The sequence below is a fragment of the Artibeus jamaicensis genome, unplaced genomic scaffold (assembly GCF_021234435.1).
Source record: "Artibeus jamaicensis isolate MK-2021 breed Jamaican fruit bat unplaced genomic scaffold, CSHL_Jam_final scaffold_537, whole genome shotgun sequence".
Lineage (NCBI taxonomy): Eukaryota > Metazoa > Chordata > Mammalia > Chiroptera > Phyllostomidae > Artibeus > Artibeus jamaicensis.
Genome location: NW_026522047.1, coordinates 44669223 through 44692109, shown reverse-complemented (window position 1 = coordinate 44692109; position 22887 = coordinate 44669223). Strand labels below are relative to the sequence as shown.

Below are 22887 nucleotides of genomic sequence, written 5' to 3'. Positions count from 1 at the left end.
CATGCACTTGGAACAGCCACTGTGATATTGGTCTAGCAAAGCCTAGTGCTCCCATTCCTGGCTTTGCTAACACTTGCCCTCTGGAAAAGCTCTGTTCCTGCCCGGTCTTTGAGCTGGTGACAACTGAGTATCTAGTCTGTGGGTGCTGGATGGGAGAATCCAGAGATGGTGGAGGCCTGGTTTCTGCCCAGTGTGCTCCCACTCCGCTGACTGTGCCAACCCACCAGGTTAGAGCTGCTGCCCCACCGCTCATAGTTAGCACACAGGCTTAGGGACAGCCTCTTCACTTGCCTCCCTTTCCTCAGTGTCGTTGACTCTCCTTCCTTTTTCTTCTCGCTGCCCCCCAAAGAGGCAAGATACTAGTCCTAAAAAATGAAATCAGACCATGATTTTTCCAGCCAAACTCCTGACCGTTAGTTCTGTGCTTCTGAATGATTACGTACAAACATTGCAAAGATTAGCTTTTGGGGCAGGTACCTGCCAAGTCTTCTAACTTCTTGCATCTCCCTGTGTGTGTGCTGCCTTAATTCCCCTATTTTATACATTCCGCATTCGAATGCTGCCCCCAACCCCAGCCTTTAGGAATGTTAGTTTCCCATTCCCCAGAGCATTCCGTGGCCCTGCTCCACTCATTCCTATGCCGACTGCACTGTGTGGTATACACCTTCGTATTGGCTCTTCTCAGATCCACCTGGGGGGAGACCAGCTATGGGTCACTTCATTTACAGATGGATCACTTCATTTACAGATGGAAGCCAACTCTGACCTGCTTCCTATCCCAGCACCTTTTTAAATTCTATATACTGGTGGGCAAAAGTAGGTTTACAGCTGTACATCTACTTTCCCCCGCCTCTGTATTGTTATAGAACTTCTGTATCATCTCTCACCATCAGAAAAACTGCCCCCCAAAAAGGGACCTCGTTTCAGTCACAAATGACTTCTTAATGTGTAGGCATTACAGTAGGCATTCTATATGGGGGAGGGGTGGCACTGTATTTTTTTCTAATACTCATGTATATTAAATTTACTTCCAAAGTTTTTCTTTAAAACTGTGGTGCTAATTTTTAAAGGTAAACTTCCTTAACAAGTTTTTCTTTTTTCTTTTCCTTATTTCCTGCCCCCCCAGGCTCAAAGATTTGGAAAGAGATAGCTTAACAGAAAAGGTAATCTCCACCTTAAAAAATTTTTATTGCCGAATGTGACTACTTGACAGATACTCTATAGCTTGTAAAAAGTTTAAGTGGAGTTGGCTTTTTTCCATAAAATTTCAAGATTCCTTGGAATTATTTTTGTTTAATGTGTTGTGTTAATATGCTGCTAATATTAGCTGACTTCGGTAATTCATTGACAAGTTTCCCAATCTAGGTTCCAAACCTAGACTCTGAACTATCACTTGTCCTGGGCACAGTTTTCAAAAGCCCAGTTTTGTTCTAATAAATCGTATGTGACTCTGTCTCTGATCTTTCCATTTTTCACCACTCTGGAGCTGGTGCGATGTGATCTTAATGGAAACATCAGCAGAATGTCTAGTGAATACTTTAAGTTGTGATTTTTGTTTCTTTGTTTTTTTGCAGTCAGCATTGCCTGCCACTCAGTCAATGTTACCTGACCAGGCAGCATGATTATTTGTGTATTAGTCCATTAGTTAGTACCTTGGGAGTTTGGGGACTTCTAAACCTATGTCTTTCCCTTAGGAGTGTGTGAAGGAGAAATTGAATCTCTTGCACGAGTTTCTGCAAACAGAAATAAAGAATCAGTTATGTGATTTGGAAACGAAATTACACAAAGAAGAATTATCAGAGGTAAGTCAGTTTTCAGTATCCTGACATCTAGAAAATGTCTCCTCTTGTATAGCCTATCTGTGACCAGAGAGGCGGAATAATCCCCAGCTCTCCTTGTTACCTGATAGTTATAAAGGAAATGCATGTGTTTCCTTATTCTCTTACTGCCACTTGTTTACATTCACTGCTACTTAAATTATCCTTTCCTGCTGTAGGAGGGCTACCTGGCTAAAGTCAAATCCCTTTTAAATAAAGATTTGTCCTTGGAGAACGGAGCACATGCTTTCAGTCGGGAAGTGAATGGATGTCTAGAAAACGGGAGCCATTCGAGTGGTGAAAACCGCAGAGTGAGAATGGCAGAGGAAAACAAGTCGCCCAAACCCATGTCCAAACCTTGCACGCCCAGGAGAAGCAAGTCTGATGGAGAGACAAAGTGTAAGAGCCCTTAACTCATTTGACCTTGATGGAGACTGTAACCACATAAGGAAGGGGACAGTCAGACTTGGAGCCATAGGTCCTCCTGGGCAGTACCTTCTGATTAGTTTCTTGTGTATACCTCTACCTAGTAAGTATACTTCCTAAGTAGCTTAGGTATATACTAATGTAAATCTTGTCTTTGACCAAGTGTAGAGCATTAGATCCCAAAACATGGCTAAGTTTATGAGTTAGGATGTATGAGATCATAGGAACTACTGATACTTATTCCTTTTTAAGCTAAACATTATTCTTAGACTCCTTGCCAGCTTGTAGTCAAAGTAACTCTTCTGGAATCCTTACAAACAAATGATCATGGACTTGAACTCAGGTCCACCTCTCAGCCACTTCACATTTTGATGGTTCTGTTTCCTTGTCTGGTTCAGGGGTTGGCCCCTCATATAAGAGCTTGTGTAAAGTGGTTCAGTAAACCAGCAGGTAGGTGCTAATTGCCAACTTTATCATGACAGTTGTTGATTAGAATGAGAAGGGAAGGATGCAATGTTCTGCGTTAACTTGGTGATGCTGAAGAACTGTACCTTTGCTGTGAATTTTTTTTATTCATAGTGACTTTTTTTTCCTTTAAACAGCTGAAGTCTCACCTAGCCCCAGGATTACAAGGCAAACTACCAGGCAGACCACCATCACCTCTCATTTCACAAGGGGGTCAGTATGTAATGAATTGATAGCTGCCTTTTCTAGGGGCTGACTGCTTTTGGTAAAACATGTATGGAATTAGGATGTAATTTAGCATTTTTTCCACATTGCATAGGTTTCTGTCATGCAGTTTTGTTCATTAGAAATTTATGTACAGCATTTCTTTTTTTATAATCAATATTATTTTTAGTTTCAGGTATACAGCATAGTGGTTAGACACTCATAAACTATAAAATGTTCCCTCTGCTCTGGCTGGTGTACCTCAGTGGATTGAGTGTGGGCTGCAAACCAAAGGGTTGCCAGTTCGATTCCCAGTCAGGGCACATGTCTGGGTTGTGGGCCAGCTCTCCCCAGTAAGGGGCACATGAGAGAGAGGCACATTGATGTTTCTCTCCCTCTTTCTCCTTCCCTTCCCCTGTCTAAAACATAAATAAAATCTTTAAAAAAATGTTCTCGCTGATATTTCCAGTACCCACCTGGCACCATACATAGTTATTACAATATTATTGGCTGTATTCCCTATGCTCTGTTTTACATCCCTGTGTGAACGGCATTTCTTAACACCTCATTTATTTTTACTATAGGAAACTTCAAAAACTTGGTAGAGATAGTAAAATGAACCCCCCAGTAACCCATCACCTAGTGTTACCAGTTAACTGCTCCTGGCCGTCATTTTCTCTGTGCCCCGTGTACTCCAGCCATACTAGCTCAAGTGGACGACAACTCCATGTACCCCTGTGTCCCCCCAGCTGGGTTATCTGACACGGATCCCACATGTGTCGTCCTATCCATGGATATTCCAGTGTATCTCTAGACAGTGAGGTCTCTTGCTCTCACAGATTTTAAATTTGTATTTTGCTATAATTGCTAACATTTAGTAAACCGTCCTTTTTAACGCTATTTTTGTGTCTTGTAAAGTGTAATAATTCCTTACTGTCAGACACATAGCCAGTGTTCATGTCTTTCCATGTGTAGCAAATGAAGTATGTTTGGTTGATTGGTTCTTTAAGCCTTTCAAGTTATAGATTCCTTTTTATTTTCTTGCTATTTGGAAAAAAAACAGGTCATTTGAAAAAAATTAGGCCACTTGTCCAGTAGAGTTCCTTGATCTGGCTGACTGCACCCTTATGGCGATGCTGTGTTCCCTTCATCCCCATTCCCTGTAGTGTGGTGGTTACGATGTCTAGAGGTTTGGTCAGATTCCAGATTTGTTTTTTGACTCCTTCATAGGTGGCTCTGTAGGCTTCCACTGGAAGCATGTAATGTCTCTTCTTTGATACCATCTTCTTTGATGATCAACGCCCAGAATCATGATTTCTTAGGGTTCGCAAAATGGCGATATTCTAAGCCTGTCACTTAAATATTAAACTTGAAGCCTCTTTTAACACCCTGTCAATGAGGCTTCTTCTTGGAGGGAAGAGGGCGAGGGTCTGGCTGAGCTAATGGTTGGCCTTACTGTGTTCAATAGCCCTGCCAAGCGGAAACCTGAGGATGACCCTGAAAGAGCCCAACTGGATGATTCTGTCGATGAAGAAAAAGACCAGGTAAGTCTGGCTCTTTACAGTTTCTTTCTTTCTTTTTTTAAATTTAAATTTAATTTATTTATCTTTAGAGGGGAAGGAGAGAGGGAGAGAAACATCAATGTATGGTTGCTAGTGCTTCCCCTGCTGGGTACTGGCCCCTGCAGGGAACCGGCCTGCAACCCAGGCATGTGCCCTGACTGGGCATCGAACTGCGATCCTCTGGTTCGCAGGCCTGTACTCAATCCACTGAGCTACACCAGCCAGGGCGCTTTACAGTTTCTTTGCTCTGCCTTTTTGGGGTTTATGTGCTGATAATTGCAACTTTATACTTGGTCTGTCTAAATAGACTTAAAGCAGATGAAGTGTTAGTACCCCTGGACCCAAGGCAGTAGAAGTTTGTCACGGCTGGACCTGAGGGCTCAGCAGGCCCTGCCACGTCCGAGGCAGCCCCGTGACATCGGAGCCTGTCTCCTCTTCTGTCTTCCCTCCTCTCTGTAGCTGACCAGTTCTGCCAGTTAGACCAGCAGATGTGACATGCTGAAAGCATTTGCTCATGATGTTAGTACCTTTCCCACATCTAATGACTCTGTAAAAGCAGACAGTTCTGCCATTGGTACTCGTGGTCTGATAGCGCTGCTTGCACTTCTGAGGCTGGAAAACCGCTAGCTTGCTGAAGACCTTTGATACACAAAATGTCAATCTTTGTACTGTCTCGTGTGACTGAAGGAAGGCCAAACCTATGTAATACTAGATGGTCGCACACTATTGATTCTCATTTCAATTTTGCCACAGAATTAGCTCTGAAAGTCGCGGGGAAATCTTTGTAGGTTTATGTGTGGGTAGGAATTGTCTAACTGCTATGTAGTGAAGAGGAGTGTCCGTGATTTGTTCTAAGGCAAGGTTTCTCAAACATGGCATTACTGATTTTGGGGTCTGGGTAATCATTTGCTATGGGGTCAGTTTTATGCAATATAGAGTGTTTAGCAGCATCCTGGACCTCTACCCCTTAGATACCAGTAGCATTGCCCCTCTCCCTTTCCAATTTGACAACAAAATCATCTTCAGATATTGTCTGATACCCCTGGGGGCAAAATAACCCTGGGTGAGAAGCACTGGGCTAAGGGGTCACTCAGGGGCTATTGGGCTACCATTAGTATTTCGGTAGACTTGAGATTCTGTTGTAGGACACACTAGTTCTCATATCACTTTATTCTTGGAAATTAGATGTCACTGTTTGTGATCTTCAGATATTTGTAGTTAGCTTTAATCAGACTACAATGAAGTGGGAAACTGAGGCAGAGGGGAAACAGCTTGTGCAATCATGTGGCCCAGTCTCTTGCCTCCTAGGAAGAATTTTTACAGCTGAAAGCAAGTCAGATCTTGTAATGTTAACGCTGTTTTTATAAATGCAGTAGCTTTAGAGTATCTTGTACTTTAACCTTTTGGAGAGCTTACGTAGCCTGTTCATCAGGCTTCTAGAGAAATACACAACAAGTCAGTGCACTGGCAGTATGAGGCCTTGGGGGCTTCCTGGACGAACACTTGTAAAGATAGTGTTTATTCCAGTATGTTAGAATAAGGCTTAGTTTACCAAACTGGACTAAGTGTTATCAGATGGCGTTGGTCAAATAAGTAGTAATATAATATAGACTGTCTTACTTTAGTCAGTTTAAAGTCTTGAGGATTTATGTCTTAAAAACATATATTGCATGCGCCTGGTAAAACTTTCACATAGTACTGGAAGATGTACAGCACATGGATCTCCCTCCTACCCTGTCCCCTTGAAGCTCTTGCTTGGGTTTCTTAGAGGCAAGCATTATTCAGTGTCTTCTGTGTTGTTTCAGATTATATACAGGGTCTGGCACAAATAACATCTCCTTTTTATTACAAAACTATAAGCTCGTAATTCTGTAACATAACAATATCACACTCAAGCACACCATGTGGCATTTTAGGTGAAATGTTCAAATTAAAACTATAAATTAATGTACCCATATTATTACCCTCCCAACTATAGTCAAGTTGGCATTACTTCTGCTGGACCCTGCATATATACGTGCATATATATTAGTGTAGTATATCAATATAAAACCTACCTTCAAATTCCCTGGAGAAACAGAACCTGTAGGGTGTGTGTGAGTAATTTTAAATAATTGGTTCCTGAGTTATGAAGCTGGCAGGTCTGAAATACACAGGACAGGCTGGAGACCCAGGGAGGAGTCGATGTTGCAGCTTGAGTCTGAAAGCAGTCTGGGGCAGAAGTTTGTGTGTGTGTACGTCAATATTCTGATCGTGTACTGCTTGTGTTTCACATAGTATAGAGCAGTTCTGTGTAATTTACCCAACTTTTCCCCAGTGGTAACATCTCCTATAACTGTAACACAATAGCCAAACCAGGAAATTGACATTGGTACAATCTGCAGACTTTATTCAGATTTCACCAGTTTTCATATGTATGTGTGTATAGTCATATGCATACATGTATGAATTTTTGTAATCTCCACCTCCAACAAGAATCAAATCTGTTTCATCACCATATATTTTTATCTTTTAAATACATAAATACAGCTATACTCAGATGGCAAATATTATCAACTTAGCGAACTAATGTACTAGAGTATTCACCTAAGAAGAGCTGGTGTCCAAATTAGGTTGTTATCACTTCATGATGTGAACCCTGAATTACTGTTTTGTTTTTTCCTAACAGTAAAGACTTCTGACACAAGATGAAAGGTCTCTGATCTTTTCCGGAGCCACTCCAGGCAATCTGTAGTGTGCAGACACACCCTGGGGCAATTCCTGGGCCTTTTTGTTTTGAGGGGGTGAGGCATTAGTACTGGGCTGGTGGGTGCCCAGGTCTTCTCCCCCAAACCTAGACACCCCCAATCCCACCCTCTTTTTCATCATATCAAATGTATTTACTTAACACTTCAACTTCTATTTTTTGGTTTTGATCTTCTTTTGAAATGAATTTTATCTTTTTCTTCTCTCCACATAGGAGGAAAAGAGACGTCGAATTACATCCAGAGAACTGTAAGAATAATTACTATACCTTTTTGTTCTGTGCAAGCTGTAATTTTGATTACTGTAATAACATTTCATAAATGTTTTAAAAAGAACTTTATAGTCCTTGGACTTTAAAAGAGTTGCAGTAACTGTAGATAGCTTAAGGATGCTGAGTTTGGGGTCAGATTAACCTTTTTAATTCAGGTAGAATGCTCTTCGCAGAGAGTGACTGGAGTACACCTGGCAGTTGTTATCAGAACCAGATCTACAGGTCATTGAACTATTAAATGTTAGGTAGCACGTTCCTTTTAGGGCCCCTGAGATAAAGATCGAGTTTTGGGGTAACAAGGAGGACCTTATGAAAACTGCTTCCAGGGGAGGAGTCTGAAAGTCACCCTCCGGCTGTTTTGTTTTGCTTGACAGAGTTGCCAGACCACTTTCTCCAGAAGAACCGGAAAGAGTCAAACCAGGAGCATCCATGGAAGAGGAAGAAGAAAGAGATGAAAAAGTAAAGCATGGTCACCTCCAAGTTTGTCACTTCTACTTTAATCTGAGTCCCCATTTGGCTTTAGGAAGGGGGTGGAGAGTGCGTGGGCTCAGAATAACGTTCATTAATGGCCAAAGTGACCATGACTTTGGCTAAAACGCTTTTCAGACTCATTTTCCTGGTGGTTCTGTATATGGAAGGGGGGTTAAACTGCTGTCGTGATAGGAAGTAGACCAGGGGTAGGCCTGGGGTCAGCTGGACCTTTGCTGTTCCCTCAGTCCATCAGAGCTTTGGTCTGCCCCCTCACCCACCTCCCTCTCTCACCCAAGAAGTCTATGAAAATTTCATTTTCAAGCATGTGAGGTACTAAAATTCTACAGCATCATTTAGATATAAAGTTATATTCTTAACTGAGATCAGGCTAGTAGATCTCTAGCTCCTTGGTAAAATCAGAGTTTAAGGTTCTATGAAATCACAAATGTACCACCTGAACCCCCTTGAGGAGGGGGTAGGAGACAGAACAGGGTTCAGTATTGGAAACTTTACCATGGGACAAAGGGCTGACATTGGGTAATTGTAGGTGATGGAGCAATAAGGGGTCCTGTTTTGGTTTTCATGTGGAGACATGGATTAGAAGTTTCTTACCCATATGGATGGGTAGAGAAGTGCCTTTATTGGGACCCTGTTAAAGAATGGGTGTCTGTTACTTGGCTCTAATGGAGGGTCAGTTAAGGTGGACACTGATTCCTGAACCATTTGGTACTTGAAGCTAGTCTTTAATTACATTCACTACCCTGATACTAGTTAAAATGACAGTAGTTACAGTTGGGACACGTGTCAAGTGCCTTTTAGAAGGGGCAGTTTCAGTGGGCCCGCTCAGTTATCCTCCAAAGAAGGAGCTTTGGGCAAGGCTGAAGTTGCTCAGTCGTGGGCAGATTCCCAGGATCTCTTCTTGCAGTAGGAAGTTTCCCAACATGTTTTTCTTGTGATGTCATTGACCTTTGTGGTCTCTTTATGTATGATGTGAGGAGTTTCTGAGGCTGAATTTGACTTGAGCAGTTCTCCGAGAGATGTGTTTAGCTCTTTAAACTTGGACTCCAAACCATGTGTTGTCCATGTTTGAGATAGAACTCTTGTCTAGACTGGATCACGCTACTGTATGTCTTTATTACAGATTCCTAGTTTTGATATAAAATTATTGTCTGTGAGGTTAACACTCATGGCAGGTGACGGGATTGTGGGTAAATACATGAACTGCAGGACCTGTTCTCTAAGAGTGTCTTTAATTTCCTGCCTCCCTACCCCACCAAAAAATTTTGCTGTCTTGAAGGTAGACGGTTTTTACTTGCACCCCTCCCTACTGATCCCAATAGGATCAGTTTAGATATTTTATTTTCATAGAATATTTTAATAGAAAGATTAGGACCAAATGGAAGAAAACTAACTAGTCTTTTTTTCCTGCACCTAGGAAAAGAGGTTCAGAAGTCAAACCAAAGAACTGTAAGTATAGTAAACATGCCTTTGTACTTTATATTGTGAAACTTACTGTTAAAATAAGTGTGTTGGTAAAAATAGATTGGACAGAACATTAGGTGCATTAATTATTTATGTAGAATGTGGGTGAGTTCAGTTTGTGGAAGATCAAACCACAACAGTGAAGGCTGAGGTCAGTTCAGATTTAGCTGACCTTGACCCCAGGCCCTTCGTCAGCAATAATCATAACCACAAGCAATTCTCCAGTGGTGTTTTAAGGACCCTGAATAAGCAGCTATGTTATGTCTGTTACCCATAACTATGAAAACGCTGTGTAACAAATAGCCCCAAAGCTCAGTGGCTTAAGACAGTTAACCATTTATTGAGCTCATGAGTCTACAGCTCAGTGGGGGTTGACTGATCTTGGCCAGGGATGACGGGGCTGACCTGCTACTGCCCCATGATTTGGTTAACCTGGATGCAATCTCACAGCAGTAGCAGACTGTTAGGGCAGAATTGAAAAGCAACACCTTTTCGAGCTTTTGACATCCATTTGGCTGAAGCAAATGTAGAGACTGAGGCTAAGGCTGGTGGGGGTGGGTAGAACACCCAAACTGAGTGTCAGGGCCCTGGCAGAGGGGGAGGTGGTGATCTCACTTGCGCCGATGGCTTTCTACGGTCAGTGACGCAGATGACACCAGCTCTTGCTTACCTACACAGGGGTGGCCTAGACACTTGAATTGCAGGTAGGGTTCCCATCAGGTCACGAGAAATCAGTGGAGTCCTGGTGTCTGTTTTTTGTAAATTAACTGGAATCTGCCTCATCAGCATTTGTATAAAGTGTTGATGGCATTTCTGAGATGATAGTTCTGAGGTGATTAGTGCCCTTCAGGGTCCTGCCATGAAGCCTTGCCCTGCCAGATAGGAAAGGTGACCCATGCTCTAATGCAGGGAGGAGACTGCGCATAGGCCCTCACTGGGCCACTTGCAAGGGTGTCAGGCTCCCTGAGCTGACTGGGGTGTGTGTTTTGCTTTTATTTTATGACAGAACACCTAAACGGAAATCTAAGGAGGAGCCTGACAGAGAAGCAAGTCCAGGCGATCAGACTGAAATGGATGAAGGAGATGAGAAAGTAATGACAGAATCTGTTACTTTAATTTTTTAAATTAATTATATTTTATTGTTTATGGTATTACAGTTGTCCTGATTTATCCTTCTGTGCCCCCCTCCACCCAGTACCCTCCACTCCGTCAGACAATCCCCCCACCATTGTTCATGTCCATGGGTGGAGTGAATAAGTCCTTTGGCTGCTCCCTTTCCTATACTGTACTTTACATCCCTATGGCTGTTCTGTAACTACCTATTTGTACTTCTTAATCCCCTCACTTCTTCATCTATTCTTCTGCACTACCCTCCCCTCTGGCAACCTTCTGGTAACTAACTTCTTTTCTCTTGCTGTTTTTAAGATTCTCTTTGACGTTTTAATTATGATGTGTCTTGGTGTAGTCCTCTTTGGGTCCAACTTGTTTGGGACTCTTCTGTGCTTCCTGGACTTGCATGTCTATTTCCTTCACCAAATTAGGGAAGTTTTCTTTCACTATCTTTTCAGATAGATTTCCAATTTCTTGCTCTTTCTCTTCTCCTTCCGGCCCCCCTAGGATGTATGTGAATATTGGACCTCTTGAAGTTGTCCTAAGAGGCCACTTATACTACCCTCTTTTTTTTTTATTCTTTTTTCATCTTGTTCTGCGTGATTGTTTTTTACTTTCTTATGTTCCAAATTACTGATTTGATTCTCAGCTTCATCCATTCTGTTTCCCTATAAATTGTTCTTTATTTCAGTGAGTGAATCCTTTATTTCTGACTGGATCTTTTTTATGCTGTAGAGGTCCTCACTCAGTTCCTTGAGCGTCCTTATAAACAGTGCTTTGAACTCTGCATCTGATATTGTTTATCTCCATTTCATTTAGCTTTTTTCCTGAAGTTTTTCTGTTTCTTTGCCGCCTCATTTTGGCAGCCTCCCTATGTTTGTTTTATGTATTAGATAGAGCTGCTTTGACTCTGTGTCTTGATACTGTGGCCTAATGTAGGTGTCCTATAGGGTCCTGTAGCACAGCCACCCCCATCACTCAAGCTGGCTACTTGACGTATGGCCTCTGTGTGGGCTGAGTGCACTCTCCTCTTGTAGTTGAGCCTTGTTGCTGTTGGCAGATCAATGGGAAGGATTTACCCAGGCCAGTCTGTTGCAAGAATTGGCTGTGACCACTGACCACCAACCTCCGCCCTCATTGAGGACCAGCTGTGCAGGGCTGGGTGGTGGTGCTCTAACATGGTCTGTAGCTGTCCATTGGCTGCTGTGTTCCTGGGGTTTCCCAGGTGGAGCAGGCCAAGGTCAGCCCCTACCTGTGTTTTGTCCGGGGCACCCTGCCTGAGCTACAAAGCAATCTGAAATGGCTACTACTTGTGCTGGGCTCCCAGAGATTCCCAGGCAAAGCCAAGTTGTTGTTCTAATCTGGCTGTTGCTAGTGCTGGGCCTGGGGCTCACTGAGACCAGCTGTTGCTTGTTTGTTTTGATAGGATTTAAGGAGTTGTGAAGCATGAACCTGGAGACCAGCTATTAATATGGAAAAGCATTTTGGGTGGGCCTGTACGTTGGGAGGGGCAGAGTCTCTAGGGAAGTCCAGGGCGGGTCTAACAGTGTTAACCAGGTTGATGGAGTCTCAGATTTGGTAGCAGCCTACCAGCTCTGTTGGGGGAGGGCTCAGCAAAGGGACAATATCCTCTGATTGCCCCAATGCCAGACACTTCAGTTTCTCTCTGTATATCACTAGTGTCTTTGAAGTTGCTATCCCTGAGGAACTGCTTGGGCCTCCAGCAGTTTTTTCCGACACAATCCCTGTTGGTTTTTGCAGCCAGAAGTTGTGGGCACTTAATCTTCCTGGCACTAGAATCCTGGGCTGGGGGGCCTGGTGTGGATCTGAGACTCTACTCTGGAAATATCCCTCTTGAATTCTTATTCACCACACGTGGGTGTGAGTGAGACCAGCTCATTCTGTGTCTGCACCACTCCTACCAGTCTGGATGGATGTGGATTAATTCCGTAGTTGCCAGACTTCCATTCAACTCAATTTCTGATGATAGCTGTTCTATATTTTAGTTGTAATTTTGATGTGGTTGTGTGAAGACATGAGCCATGTCTGCTTTTGCTGCCATCTTGACCAGAAGTTACTTTATTTTGTGTTCCCATTTGGTTGGGAGAAGTTTCATGGGGCAGCGCTCTGGGTTCAAATCCAGACCTACCTACCTGTGAGGTGACTCTGGGCAAATTATCTGACCCCACTTGCAGGGGCTGGTCGTTGTCCCTGTGTGTCAGTGCCCGATGTGTGGTACGTGTTCACTTCGGTTGTCTGTTAATCCATAATGGCGAAGAAGGCCCCTGTGTGCCTTGACTAGTGTCTTTGGAACCAGCTGCTCTAAGATCCTCTCTGCTGAAAGTCCTGAAGTGTGTCGGCTCCCGCATGTGTCGGCTCCCGCGTGTGTCAGCCCAGGCATGTGCTGCTTTAACGAGCAGTCTCCTAAGTTCTGAGTCTAGTTCCCATCCCCACCATCCTGCTCACCTCCAGGTCAGCTAAGTAAACATGTTCTAAGGTTTAAACATAATACATGGACACAAGGCTGGGCCTGCATAAAACCACAAGATAGCAAGATTATGTCCACAGGGCTGCCCTGCTCCCATAATTCTCGGGAAGGGAGATAAATCTGGGGACACCGCACAGGAGCGACAAGCTCTTTTGGCAGTTTTGTTCCTGACTGGTTGAGAGGCTGAACTGGGAGAATCCCTGGATTGTCTCCATGGGCTTCTGTCTGTTGAAATCCAGAGAGTGGAGCCTGAGGTCACAAATTACTCAGCCGGGAGTGTTCTGACTCCTGGCCTGGCTGGCCACGGCATCCGTTCTCGTCCTGTGGCAGGTGACCCTCCTGGTGTTCCCACCAGCTTGCTCTAACATCTTAGTGTCTGTCACCTTTCTGTCCAGACGTTGGTTACCTTCCTAGAGGGTTTTGGTGGTGTCATCAGACCACCCGTTCTTCTCAGACAGACCGGCAGGTGATTTGGGTTACACAGCCGGTGCTCGGCCTTTTTAATATTGTTGACTCTTCTACTTTAATAGACCTATTCATAGATTTGTTGCTTTATGAAGATGAAGTATATTATCAGAAAGGTTTTTTGTTTTGTTTTTTTTAATGAAAGCTCAGATGATACTTGATTGTCCACATAGAGCAAGGAGTTGATAAAACAGTTTGGAATTATTTCTTTAAAGCAACTAATTTATTTTTAGGGAGAGAGAGAAATGTTGATTTATTGTTCTATTTATTTATGTATTCATTGGTTGCTTATTATATGTGCCCTGACCTGGAATCAAACCCATAACCTTGGAGTATTGGGACAATGCTCTAACCAACTGATCTCCCCAGCCAGGGCAGAATTCTTATTTTTATTTCTTAATTTTTCATAGTAGATTCTAAGTCATGTGCCACCCCACCCTTGACCCCCGCTATCTCAGTACTTGTCTTCAGTCCTGACCAGATGACAGATTTTTGGCTAATATATGAAAAATTGCTCTAATGTCTCCTTCGCTGAGCTTTCCTGGGACAGTGGCAAACTACGGCCTCCAGGCTAAATCTGGCCCTCATTTTTGTGTAAAGCTTTATTGGACTGTAGCCATGCCTTTTCATTTACATATTATCTCTGGTTGCTTTTGTGCTGCAGAGGCAGAGTTCAGTAGTTGTGACATGTGGCTTGCAAATCTGAAAATGTTTGTTTTCAGGCCTTTCCAGAAATCGTTTGCCAAATTATTTGATCAGCCCTTGTTTGAAGGGGATAGGGAGCTGAGTCAAAAACCTGAAGCCTCATTTCTACCCTGTGTATCTGCTGAGATCCTCCTGTTCTCTCATTCGGCAGTGCTGCAGCCACTAACCGATACTTCGGGTTTGGTCTAGCTCTTTCTCAGAAGCTAATTTTTTCCCCTTTATCTCTCCATTTCCGCTTCCTCCCTCTCAGGATGAAAAGAGGCACAGGAGTCAACCCAGAGATCTGTAAGTGTTTAATGCTTGCACTTTTGCGCCGTGCTTTTGTGTAATTTTAATTACTAATGTGAGTGTTCTAGAGACCTGTGGTTAGGTGGAGGTTTACAGGGAGTGGCTGATGGTGTTGGAAGATCAGATCAGTTGGGGCAGGGCTGGATAAGAAACCACACCGAGCCCTCCTACCTCTTATCTTCTGCCTGTGGCACTCCTGTCACTGCAGAGTCGTGTGTGTCCCTTAGCTTCCAGGACCTGTCATCAGGGGCCCCCCACATCTAAGGGGTCACCTGGGGCTTCTGAAAGCCCTGTTTCAGGATGGTGAGTTAGCAACATGCCTTTAGAGCCACCATGACATAGGGCTTTCTCTTTGGATGAGAAGATTGTTTCTTAGATATATTCTGAATACTTATTTTTTATTTTTAGAGAAGGAAAGGGAGACAAACAGCAATTGGTTGCCTCTCGCATGTCCCCAACTGGTGACCTGGCCCACAACCCAGGCATTAAACCCATGTGCCCTGACCAGGAATCGAGCTGGCAACCTTTCGGTTTGTGGGATGACACCCAACCCACTGAGCCACACCAGTCAGGGCTGAATATTTTGCTTTTTGATAGGGAGGCATTCGTTTTTTAATGCAAGTTGGTTAAATGGTTAGTTTTTCTGAGCTAATATTAGGCATATATTTGTTTACCTAACAGTGCTTCCAAAAGGAGACCAGAAGAAAAAGAGCCTGAAAGAATAAAACCAGAAGTTTCTGATGAAAAAGATGAGGATGAAAAGGTAAGGTCTAGCTTTTAAAATTTTACCGTATTTCATACATCCCATCAGCTAGAATATTAAAAGGACTTAAAATTTGCTTTTATGTTATAGAAATATTAAAACATACTCAAAAGTAGGCAGAGTAGGTCAGCAGACCCTCACATTCTGATCAGCCTTCAACAATTATCGACCCGTATGGCCGTGTTTTAGCCAAGCCCCACTTACTCTCCTTCCCTTTACTCCCATGGTGAACGAATCCCAGACACATTTCTAAAACATTTACAGAAGAACTACTTGTAAAAGGGAGGGACTCTTTCTTAAACATCACCACAATCCCATTGGCCTAACATAGTAATAACGAGATCTGGTCTTTGTTCAAACTTCCCTGACCTTCTCCATTGTGCTTTTACAGTTTGTCTATTTGAAGCAGGATGCAGACAAAGTCTACACAATATAGTTGGTTGATATTTGGCCTAAATGTCTCCCCAGTTCCACCCCTCTCCTTTTTCCTGTAACATGTGGAAATCTTCAGCCTGTACACATCCTGAACATCTGTAGAGGACCCGGATTCTGGCTTTTGCCATTTGCGCTTCACATCGCCCTCTAGCCCCGCCTCCTGCAGACTGATGATAGGTCCGGAGGCTTGACCAGATGCGCGTGTTTTGTTTTCCAGAGCACTTCTGAGATGTTCCATCACACTAGAAGGCACAGTCGTCTTTTTGTGGCGTTAAGATTGGTTACTGGGTTCAGCTGTTGTCTGCTTGACCCATCCGTTATAAAGTCCCCCTCAGTTTCCCACCTACTGTTTTCAACAGGCATTGCTTAGTTCCATTACGTCACCAGAAGTTGCAAAGTGGTAACAGTCTAGTCCTGTCATCCTTTCATTTACCCAAAATAATTCTAGAAATAAGTTTCCCCTTTTAGTCTGTTTGAGCTGCCGTATAACAAAAAACCACAATCTGGTTGGTATAAACAACAGATATTTTTTCAGTTCTGGAGACTGGAAGTCTAAGATCAAAATGCTGGCTGAGTTAGCGTCTGGTGAAGTCTTTCTTCCCGGCTTGCAGTGGGCCCTCACATGGCCTTTCCCTGTGTGAGCACAGAGGGAGAGTGAGCTCTGGCTTTCTCCTTGTAAGGGCACCGGTCCTGTTGGATTAGAAACCAGCCCTTACGACCTCATGTAACCTCAGTCATTTTCTTTAAAGCCCCTTCTTCAGCTACAGTCACATTTGGGGTTAGGGTTTCATCACTTGTGTACTTGAGGTACTGCTTATATAGGAAAGCTAAGGGTTTGTTTGTTTTTGTTGCTCTTATGAATCTTTTAAGGAAGTGTTTGGCTATAAGAATTTTGATGATAAGACTGCTCACAGGAGGTGGTTTGGTCTCTGGTTCTTTGCCTTTTTCTCTACCTCTGACTAGGTTTTGTGATAACCACATATATGAAATTCTTTACTCTGAGCACTATGCACATATAAAATGCTTTTTTACCCTTCACTCCAATTTTTTTTCCATTTAGGAGGAGAAGAGACGCAAAACTACATCCAAAGAACCGTAAGAACTTATTATTTTTGTCTTTATACATAGCAGATGATAATATTAAAATTATTGTTCTAGAAAGAAAAAGGGTGGTTTTTTTGTTTGTTTGTTTTTTTGAATTGCCAGACCAGCCTTAGCTTTGAATTGATGGGGTCTGTGAGCACAGGGCCGAGAGGCTCCACTTCTTCCCAGTGAGGCAGGTCCCCTGCATGTGCTAAAGAGACAACTTGTGACCTGGCACCTTGCCCCTTATGCAGCACCTGTTACACCTCTGTGTTGGGTGGGTTAGACTTGACTTTGACAGTGGATTAGATAGTTTCTTTTTTCAGTCTTTTCAGAACATAATCTTGTGTTTTGTTCCAGAACTGAGAAAAAAATGGCTCGAACCAAAACAGTGATGTATTCCAAGGTAAACGTGCACCTGGGGATAAAAGCGGTGGCGCAGCACTAACAGGGTTGCTTGGTGCCGGCTCTGAGCACCGTTGTGTCGTGCCCCCACAGACCCATATTCAGAGGTGCATTCAGTGCGGACAGTACCTGGATGACCCCGAACTGAAGTATGAACATCATCTCATTGATGCGGTAAGTTCCCGCTGTAGCTTCAGCCTTCTTTTTCCTTGGCTCTTGTGCCTTTGCTTAATGGTCCACTGTCTCTCAGGTGGATGAGCCACAGCTGTTGACAAATGAGAGACTGTCCATCTTCGATGCCAATGAATCTGGCTTTGAGAGTTACGAGGCTCTTCCCCAGCACAAACTGACTTGCTTCAGGTACTGATATGTTGCTTCATTGTGACAGGGCACTTCCCTAAAGATGCCTGAGTGCTTGGTAATTCTAGCACCTTACCTGCACATTTCTTATGCTGCTAACACTTGATGGTTAAAAGCCACAAAGCTGGTGGAAGTATAGTAGATCTTTGTGTGAGGGGTTGGTGTTTTTTTGGGTGGGGAGTTATTAAAACTTTACATGTTAAATCTTCAGTCTGTGCACATCCTGGAGGTTATTCATTCCAATGAGGGCCAGCTTTGTGCTAGGTACTATTATGTCTGGCAGGTGGTGGTAACAACTATGACACGTGTGAAAAGCATGGAAAGCAGAGCATGGCTAGGAGGAGGAAGTTGTGTTTAGAATAGTGGTGGGGAGGTGACTTGAGCAAAGATTCAGTGGCATAAGAGAACAAGCTGAGGGGATAGCTATGGAAAGACATCCCAAGAGGAGGGAACAGCAGGTACAGAGGCCCAGAGGTGGGCGTGTGTTGGCTGTGGGAGACTCACTGACGAAGCTGGTGGGGCTGGGGCAGGGTGGGGGGTGGGGTGAGTAGTCGGGAAACGTAGTCAGGGAACAGGGTGCCCGGGAGAGGGCTAGATCATACAGGGATTTGCAGGCTGTGGCACTGACTCCAGAATTTTATCAGAGTGACAGTCCATGGTATGTGGACTGTATCTTTGGCAAGACTCAAATGAAGTGACAGAGTCCTCATTCTCTTTAGCACCTTTCCTTTAGTTTGCTCCCTCTTGCTGGAGGTGCAGTGGCTTTGTGCAGAAGCAAAGGCTTTGCTTTGTTTCTTGGTGGTAAATGGCTTGGCTCTAGGACCAGCCCACATCTCCTTTTAGGCCTAGCCACATGCCATTCCTCTCCCTGGGGAGGTGTTGTAGAGGCACGTGGATCACTGCAGTAATACCCGTCATAAGCCGCAGGCGGACATCACTTCTAGGGAGCCCGTTCTGACATCCTTGCCCCACAGCAGGTTGGGGGTTGTTGTGTCCTGGGACAAGACCCCAGTGCATTTCTTCTGTACCATTTTTCATGCTCCCTGCAGTGGATTGGTTTTATCCCCTTCTCCACCACAGTCAGGATTCTGATTCGTTTTGGGGTGCCGTTCATCCGCCAGTGACCCCCAGTACGTGACCCAAACCTCTGCCTGATGGCACAGCCAAACATGCCGTGTTGATATAGCCAGCGCCCATGCCCTCTGGTCTTCCTATAGCACTCCCCAGGCCAGAGGCTTGGAGAGGACCTGCTGTGGTCAGTGATGTCAGGGCTGGCATCCAGGCTTCCTCTCTAAGTTGGGGTCTGCTGTAGACTTACCCCTATAGGGTAGGGGGGTAGTAGTAAGGACAAACTTTCCAGGAATAACGTGCCTTTTAGCATCAAGCTGTCAGAGTCAGACCGCCCTGGTTGGTAGGGGACACTGTGCGCCTCTGGTACTTGGGCCTAATAGAGTGGGCGGAAGCAGGCTCAGACGGGGTTCATCCTGTGAACAAGTGAGTCCTGCTCCTACCTGGGACTGGGAGCTTCTCGATGCCGCCTTTACTGAGGAGCCCAGTGACAGCCTAATCGGCTGGGCCCTGGATCCCCATCTTCTGTGGGCTTACAGCAGGTGCCCCCCTTGATACGTGTCCATCTTTCCCACTGGATTCCAGGTCTCGAAAGAGCAGGGCTGCGGCCCATGTCTGTCTACTATGCCTGGCACATAGTAGGGGAGCTCAGTTCAGGGTGCTCATTTTCATTTTTTAAAAAGTTTTGTGATATTCCAAGATGACGATTTCTGGCTTCTAAGGCCCTAGGCTGTGGGAGTGTGGGGACAGATGGTCTCGGGAGACCTGCAGAGGTCCCCGCTTGTCCCACCTGAGGACTCTGAGGAGTGGCCTGGCATCTCTTACGTAGGACAGCGGTTTTGAGACCAGCACGAGCAGGTCCATAAGCAGAACCCCTGATTCAGGTTGTTCTTCAGTGTGGCATCCTGCTTAAGGAGGAGCACCCTCCCAGCTGTCAGGTGTCGTTTCTAGATAGTGGGACCATGGATGCCCTTAAACCTGAGCTTTACCTAGAAGAAGGCCGAAGCTATTATAGAATGTGCTTTACTTTATTAAACTTTTTGAGGGGAAACTCACATAACACAAAATAACAATGTATTTCAAAAAGGTAAGCCCACAAAAACAAAGCAGATCTGTGGTGGTTGGGGTTGAGGCCAGAGTAGGGAGTGATGCTTAACAAGTATAAGGGTTTTTTGTTGTTTGCAATGAAACTCTTCTGGAGCCAGATAGAGGTGACGGTTGCACAGCTGTGAGTAGAATGAGTTTGAGAGCTGGTTTTTCTCTATTAGCAACATGCCAAGGGACGAGATGTAGTGACTTGCTCTCTCATGAGACTGCTTGCCATTCCACTGTCTCACCGATCTTTTGGTGTTGCCTTTGCAGACACTGTATCCCTGATGCACAGGTGGGAGGGTCAGGTGGAAGCTGTTTGGGTGAGAAAACACTGTACTGATCTAGAGGTCTAGAGGTCTGGTAACCAGAAAGATAAGAGTCCAGGAATTGCACGTAGTCCTGTCACCTTGTGTCCGAACTTGAGTCTGCTGTGACTTGTCTTCAGTGGTCAGCTGGTTAACATGCTCTTTATTGCCTGTCTAGCGTGTACTGTAAACGTGGTCACCTGTGCCCAATCGACACTGGCCTCATTGAGAAGAATGTTGAACTCTTCTTTTCTGGTTCAGCAAAACCAATATATGATGATGACCCATCTCTTGAAGGTAAGGAGAACATCCCAGCTTATTTTTGAGACAGATATTTTAAAAACAAACAACTCGCCCCTAAGGTAATATTCAGCTGGAATTCCTGCCTCTGAAAGATAGGGCTTGAGACTGTGCTGTGAACAGCTCTACAGAAGTGCACCCTGCTGTCTGGTGAGGACTGTCTGGCTTGCTGTAAGGGGCATCAGCTCCGGTGGGCACTTCAAGTGCCACTTGGCCCTGCTGAGATTTTTGATGTGAGTCATAGCTCTGAGTCCCTTTCCTTTTAAGAGTTGGTTTTCTTCATTTCCATCTCTTAGGTGGTGTTAATGGCAAAAACCTTGGCCCCATCAATGAATGGTGGATCACTGGCTTTGATGGAGGTGAAAAGGCTCTCATTGGCTTCAGCACCTGTAAGTATGTGGCCATCTGTGGACTGTTCTGGGTTATGAAAGGAGCCTTTGCTTCTGTCCTCCCTGGGGCTTGGTCGGGCTTCGGGACCTCTCAGCAAGCTCACGTGAACACCACTAACTTTGTGGTGACCACGTGGGTTCTGGGATGGCCCCTTGTATTAGTTACAGCTGGCCTTGGAATTGACCCTTCAGTTATACGAGTAGATCATATTCTTGCAACTCATACCCAGACCAAATTTCAAAAACCAAAGATGAGCTAGATGAAAGCTCCTCAGCGAGCTCTCTAGTCAGTCCAAACAGGCCGCTTCTGAATGAGATAATAACTCTACACTTGATGTTTTTGACACTTGGGTATGGAATGACTTAGACTCCTGGTAAGCTTCATAGACTCGTCTCTGCCCTTTGGACACCATAGCTGCTATCAGGTTCAAATCGTTGTATAAAATCATCTTCTGTTTACTCTAGCCTTTGCTGAATACATCCTGATGGACCCCAGTCCAGATTATGCCCCGGTGTTCAGCGTAATGCAGGAGAAGATCTACATAAGTAAGATAGTTGTTGAGTTCCTGCAGAGCAACCCTGACTCAACCTATGAAGACCTGATCAATAAGATTGAGGTACAAAGTTTAAGTTCTTTGTAATCTGACATTCACACCTATCTACATGCAACATAGGTATTGCTGAAAAACTCAAGTCTAGAATTAGCGGAAACTTTTTTAGTTCAATTAGAAGTTTTGCTTAAGTCTAAGAAACTTCTGTTGTCTCCCCCCCTCCTTAAAGACCACCGTTCCTCCTTCGGTGCTCAACCTGAATCGGTTCACTGAGGATTCTCTCCTCCGGCATGCTCAGTTTGTGGTGGAACAAGTAGAGAGTTACGATGCAGCTGGGGACAGTGATGAGCAGCCCATCTTCCTGACCCCTTGCATGAGAGACCTGATCAAGTTGGCCGGGGTCACCCTGGGGAAAAGGTAAGGTTGGAGCAGGAGCGAAACCGAAGACCTGAGAGCAGAGAAGGCAGGATGTCATGCTAACATGATGGGAACCTCTCTCCCAGGCGAGCTGAGAGACGTCAGACCATCAGTCATTCCACCAAGGAGAAGGACAAAGGCCCTACTAAAGCTACCACCACCAAGCTGGTCTACGAGATCTTCGACACTTTCTTCGCAGAGCAAATTGAAAAGGATGACAGAGAAGACAAGGAGAATGCCTTCAAACGCCGGCGGTGTGGTGTCTGCGAGGTAACCTCACCTGGGCTGAGTTCCCCGTGTAATCTGAGCAAATCACTCTCTTCTCTCTGGCTTGAGGTGCTCACTGTGAGCCCTGAAAAGTAAGCTGGGAGAAAGTTGGTGATCTGGGGAGAATTGCATGCCTCAGGGACAAACTGATAAGACAGCTGTAGGAATTGTGGGCTCAGATGCTTTGCTATTGATGCTACTGTCACGAACCAAGAAGCTGAGCTTCCTGGGTGGCGTTTGCTCTGCCTGCATCTCACTGTCTGAAGGCCCAGCCTGAGGGCAGAGGGCGTGACTGCCCCACAGAGACACTGCCTCCTCCGAGGGAGCAGAGCCTCCTGGGAGCTTGCCTTGTCTTATGCTGTAACTTTCCCAGAAAAGCGGGGACTCTGTCCAACTCAGATTTGAGGCCTTAAAAGACCTCTTTCTGTGGAAAAAGAATTTTTTTTACTTCACTGTGGAGGAATTAATCCCCCTAATCTTCTTTGACCCAGAGATCACATATATTTTGGAATCATTTGACTTATTTTCGATGAAAACTTAGATACGACAATACAGCAGCTGCCTTCACAACCACCCTGTGTTCACACTGTCCGCTGGAGTCAGAGCTTTTCCTGTTGTCTTCAGGGGCAGCCCTTAACGGGAATTTGCATGTGCTCACCATTCTTGTTTTGATTGTACTTTTTATCATCTAGCACATGTGTATCTAAGCTTTAAAAATGTCTTTAAATATACAGAACTGGTATTTTTGTAACCACGTTATGTGCTGACATAGGTAGATCTAGCTGACTCGTTCTGACTTCCATACACTTCATTACCTGATATCCCAACCTACCCCTCAGTGACGGGCCACTTTCAATGTTATAGATCATGCCGCAGGCAGCATCCTTGAAGGAGACGTCTGTGACTGCCTCTATAAGAGGTAGAATTGCTGAAGTGCGGGTTAGATACTTCAC

The 22887-nt window shown here is 44.6% G+C and overlaps 1 protein-coding gene across 3 annotated transcripts in view; it reads left to right on the top strand.

The window, feature by feature from the left end:
• Window positions 1–22887, top strand: part of DNMT1 (DNA methyltransferase 1) — a 40803-nt gene that overhangs the window by 4580 nt on the left and 13336 nt on the right. For 2 of the 3 annotated variants that reach the window (XM_037129124.2, XM_037129125.2), the window contains exons 2-21: window positions 1127–1163; window positions 1695–1802; window positions 1997–2216; window positions 2846–2921; window positions 4381–4456; window positions 7434–7468; window positions 7865–7949; window positions 9397–9428; window positions 10450–10534; window positions 14462–14496; window positions 15181–15262; window positions 16758–16792; window positions 17141–17186; window positions 17279–17359; window positions 17436–17545; window positions 20189–20307; window positions 20607–20699; window positions 21165–21316; window positions 21480–21667; window positions 21754–21937. In XM_037129124.2, the coding sequence (XP_036985019.2) occupies window positions 1127–1163; window positions 1695–1802; window positions 1997–2216; window positions 2846–2921; window positions 4381–4456; window positions 7434–7468; window positions 7865–7949; window positions 9397–9428; window positions 10450–10534; window positions 14462–14496; window positions 15181–15262; window positions 16758–16792; window positions 17141–17186; window positions 17279–17359; window positions 17436–17545; window positions 20189–20307; window positions 20607–20699; window positions 21165–21316; window positions 21480–21667; window positions 21754–21937 (1879 nt within the window). Of the gene's footprint in view, window positions 1–1126; window positions 1164–1694; window positions 1803–1996; window positions 2217–2845; window positions 2922–4380; window positions 4457–7433; window positions 7469–7864; window positions 7950–9396; window positions 9429–10449; window positions 10535–14461; window positions 14497–15180; window positions 15263–16757; window positions 16793–17140; window positions 17187–17278; window positions 17360–17435; window positions 17546–20188; window positions 20308–20606; window positions 20700–21164; window positions 21317–21479; window positions 21668–21753; window positions 21938–22887 lie in introns of those variants that run through there. The other variant, XM_037129127.2, reaches the window with a different exon arrangement.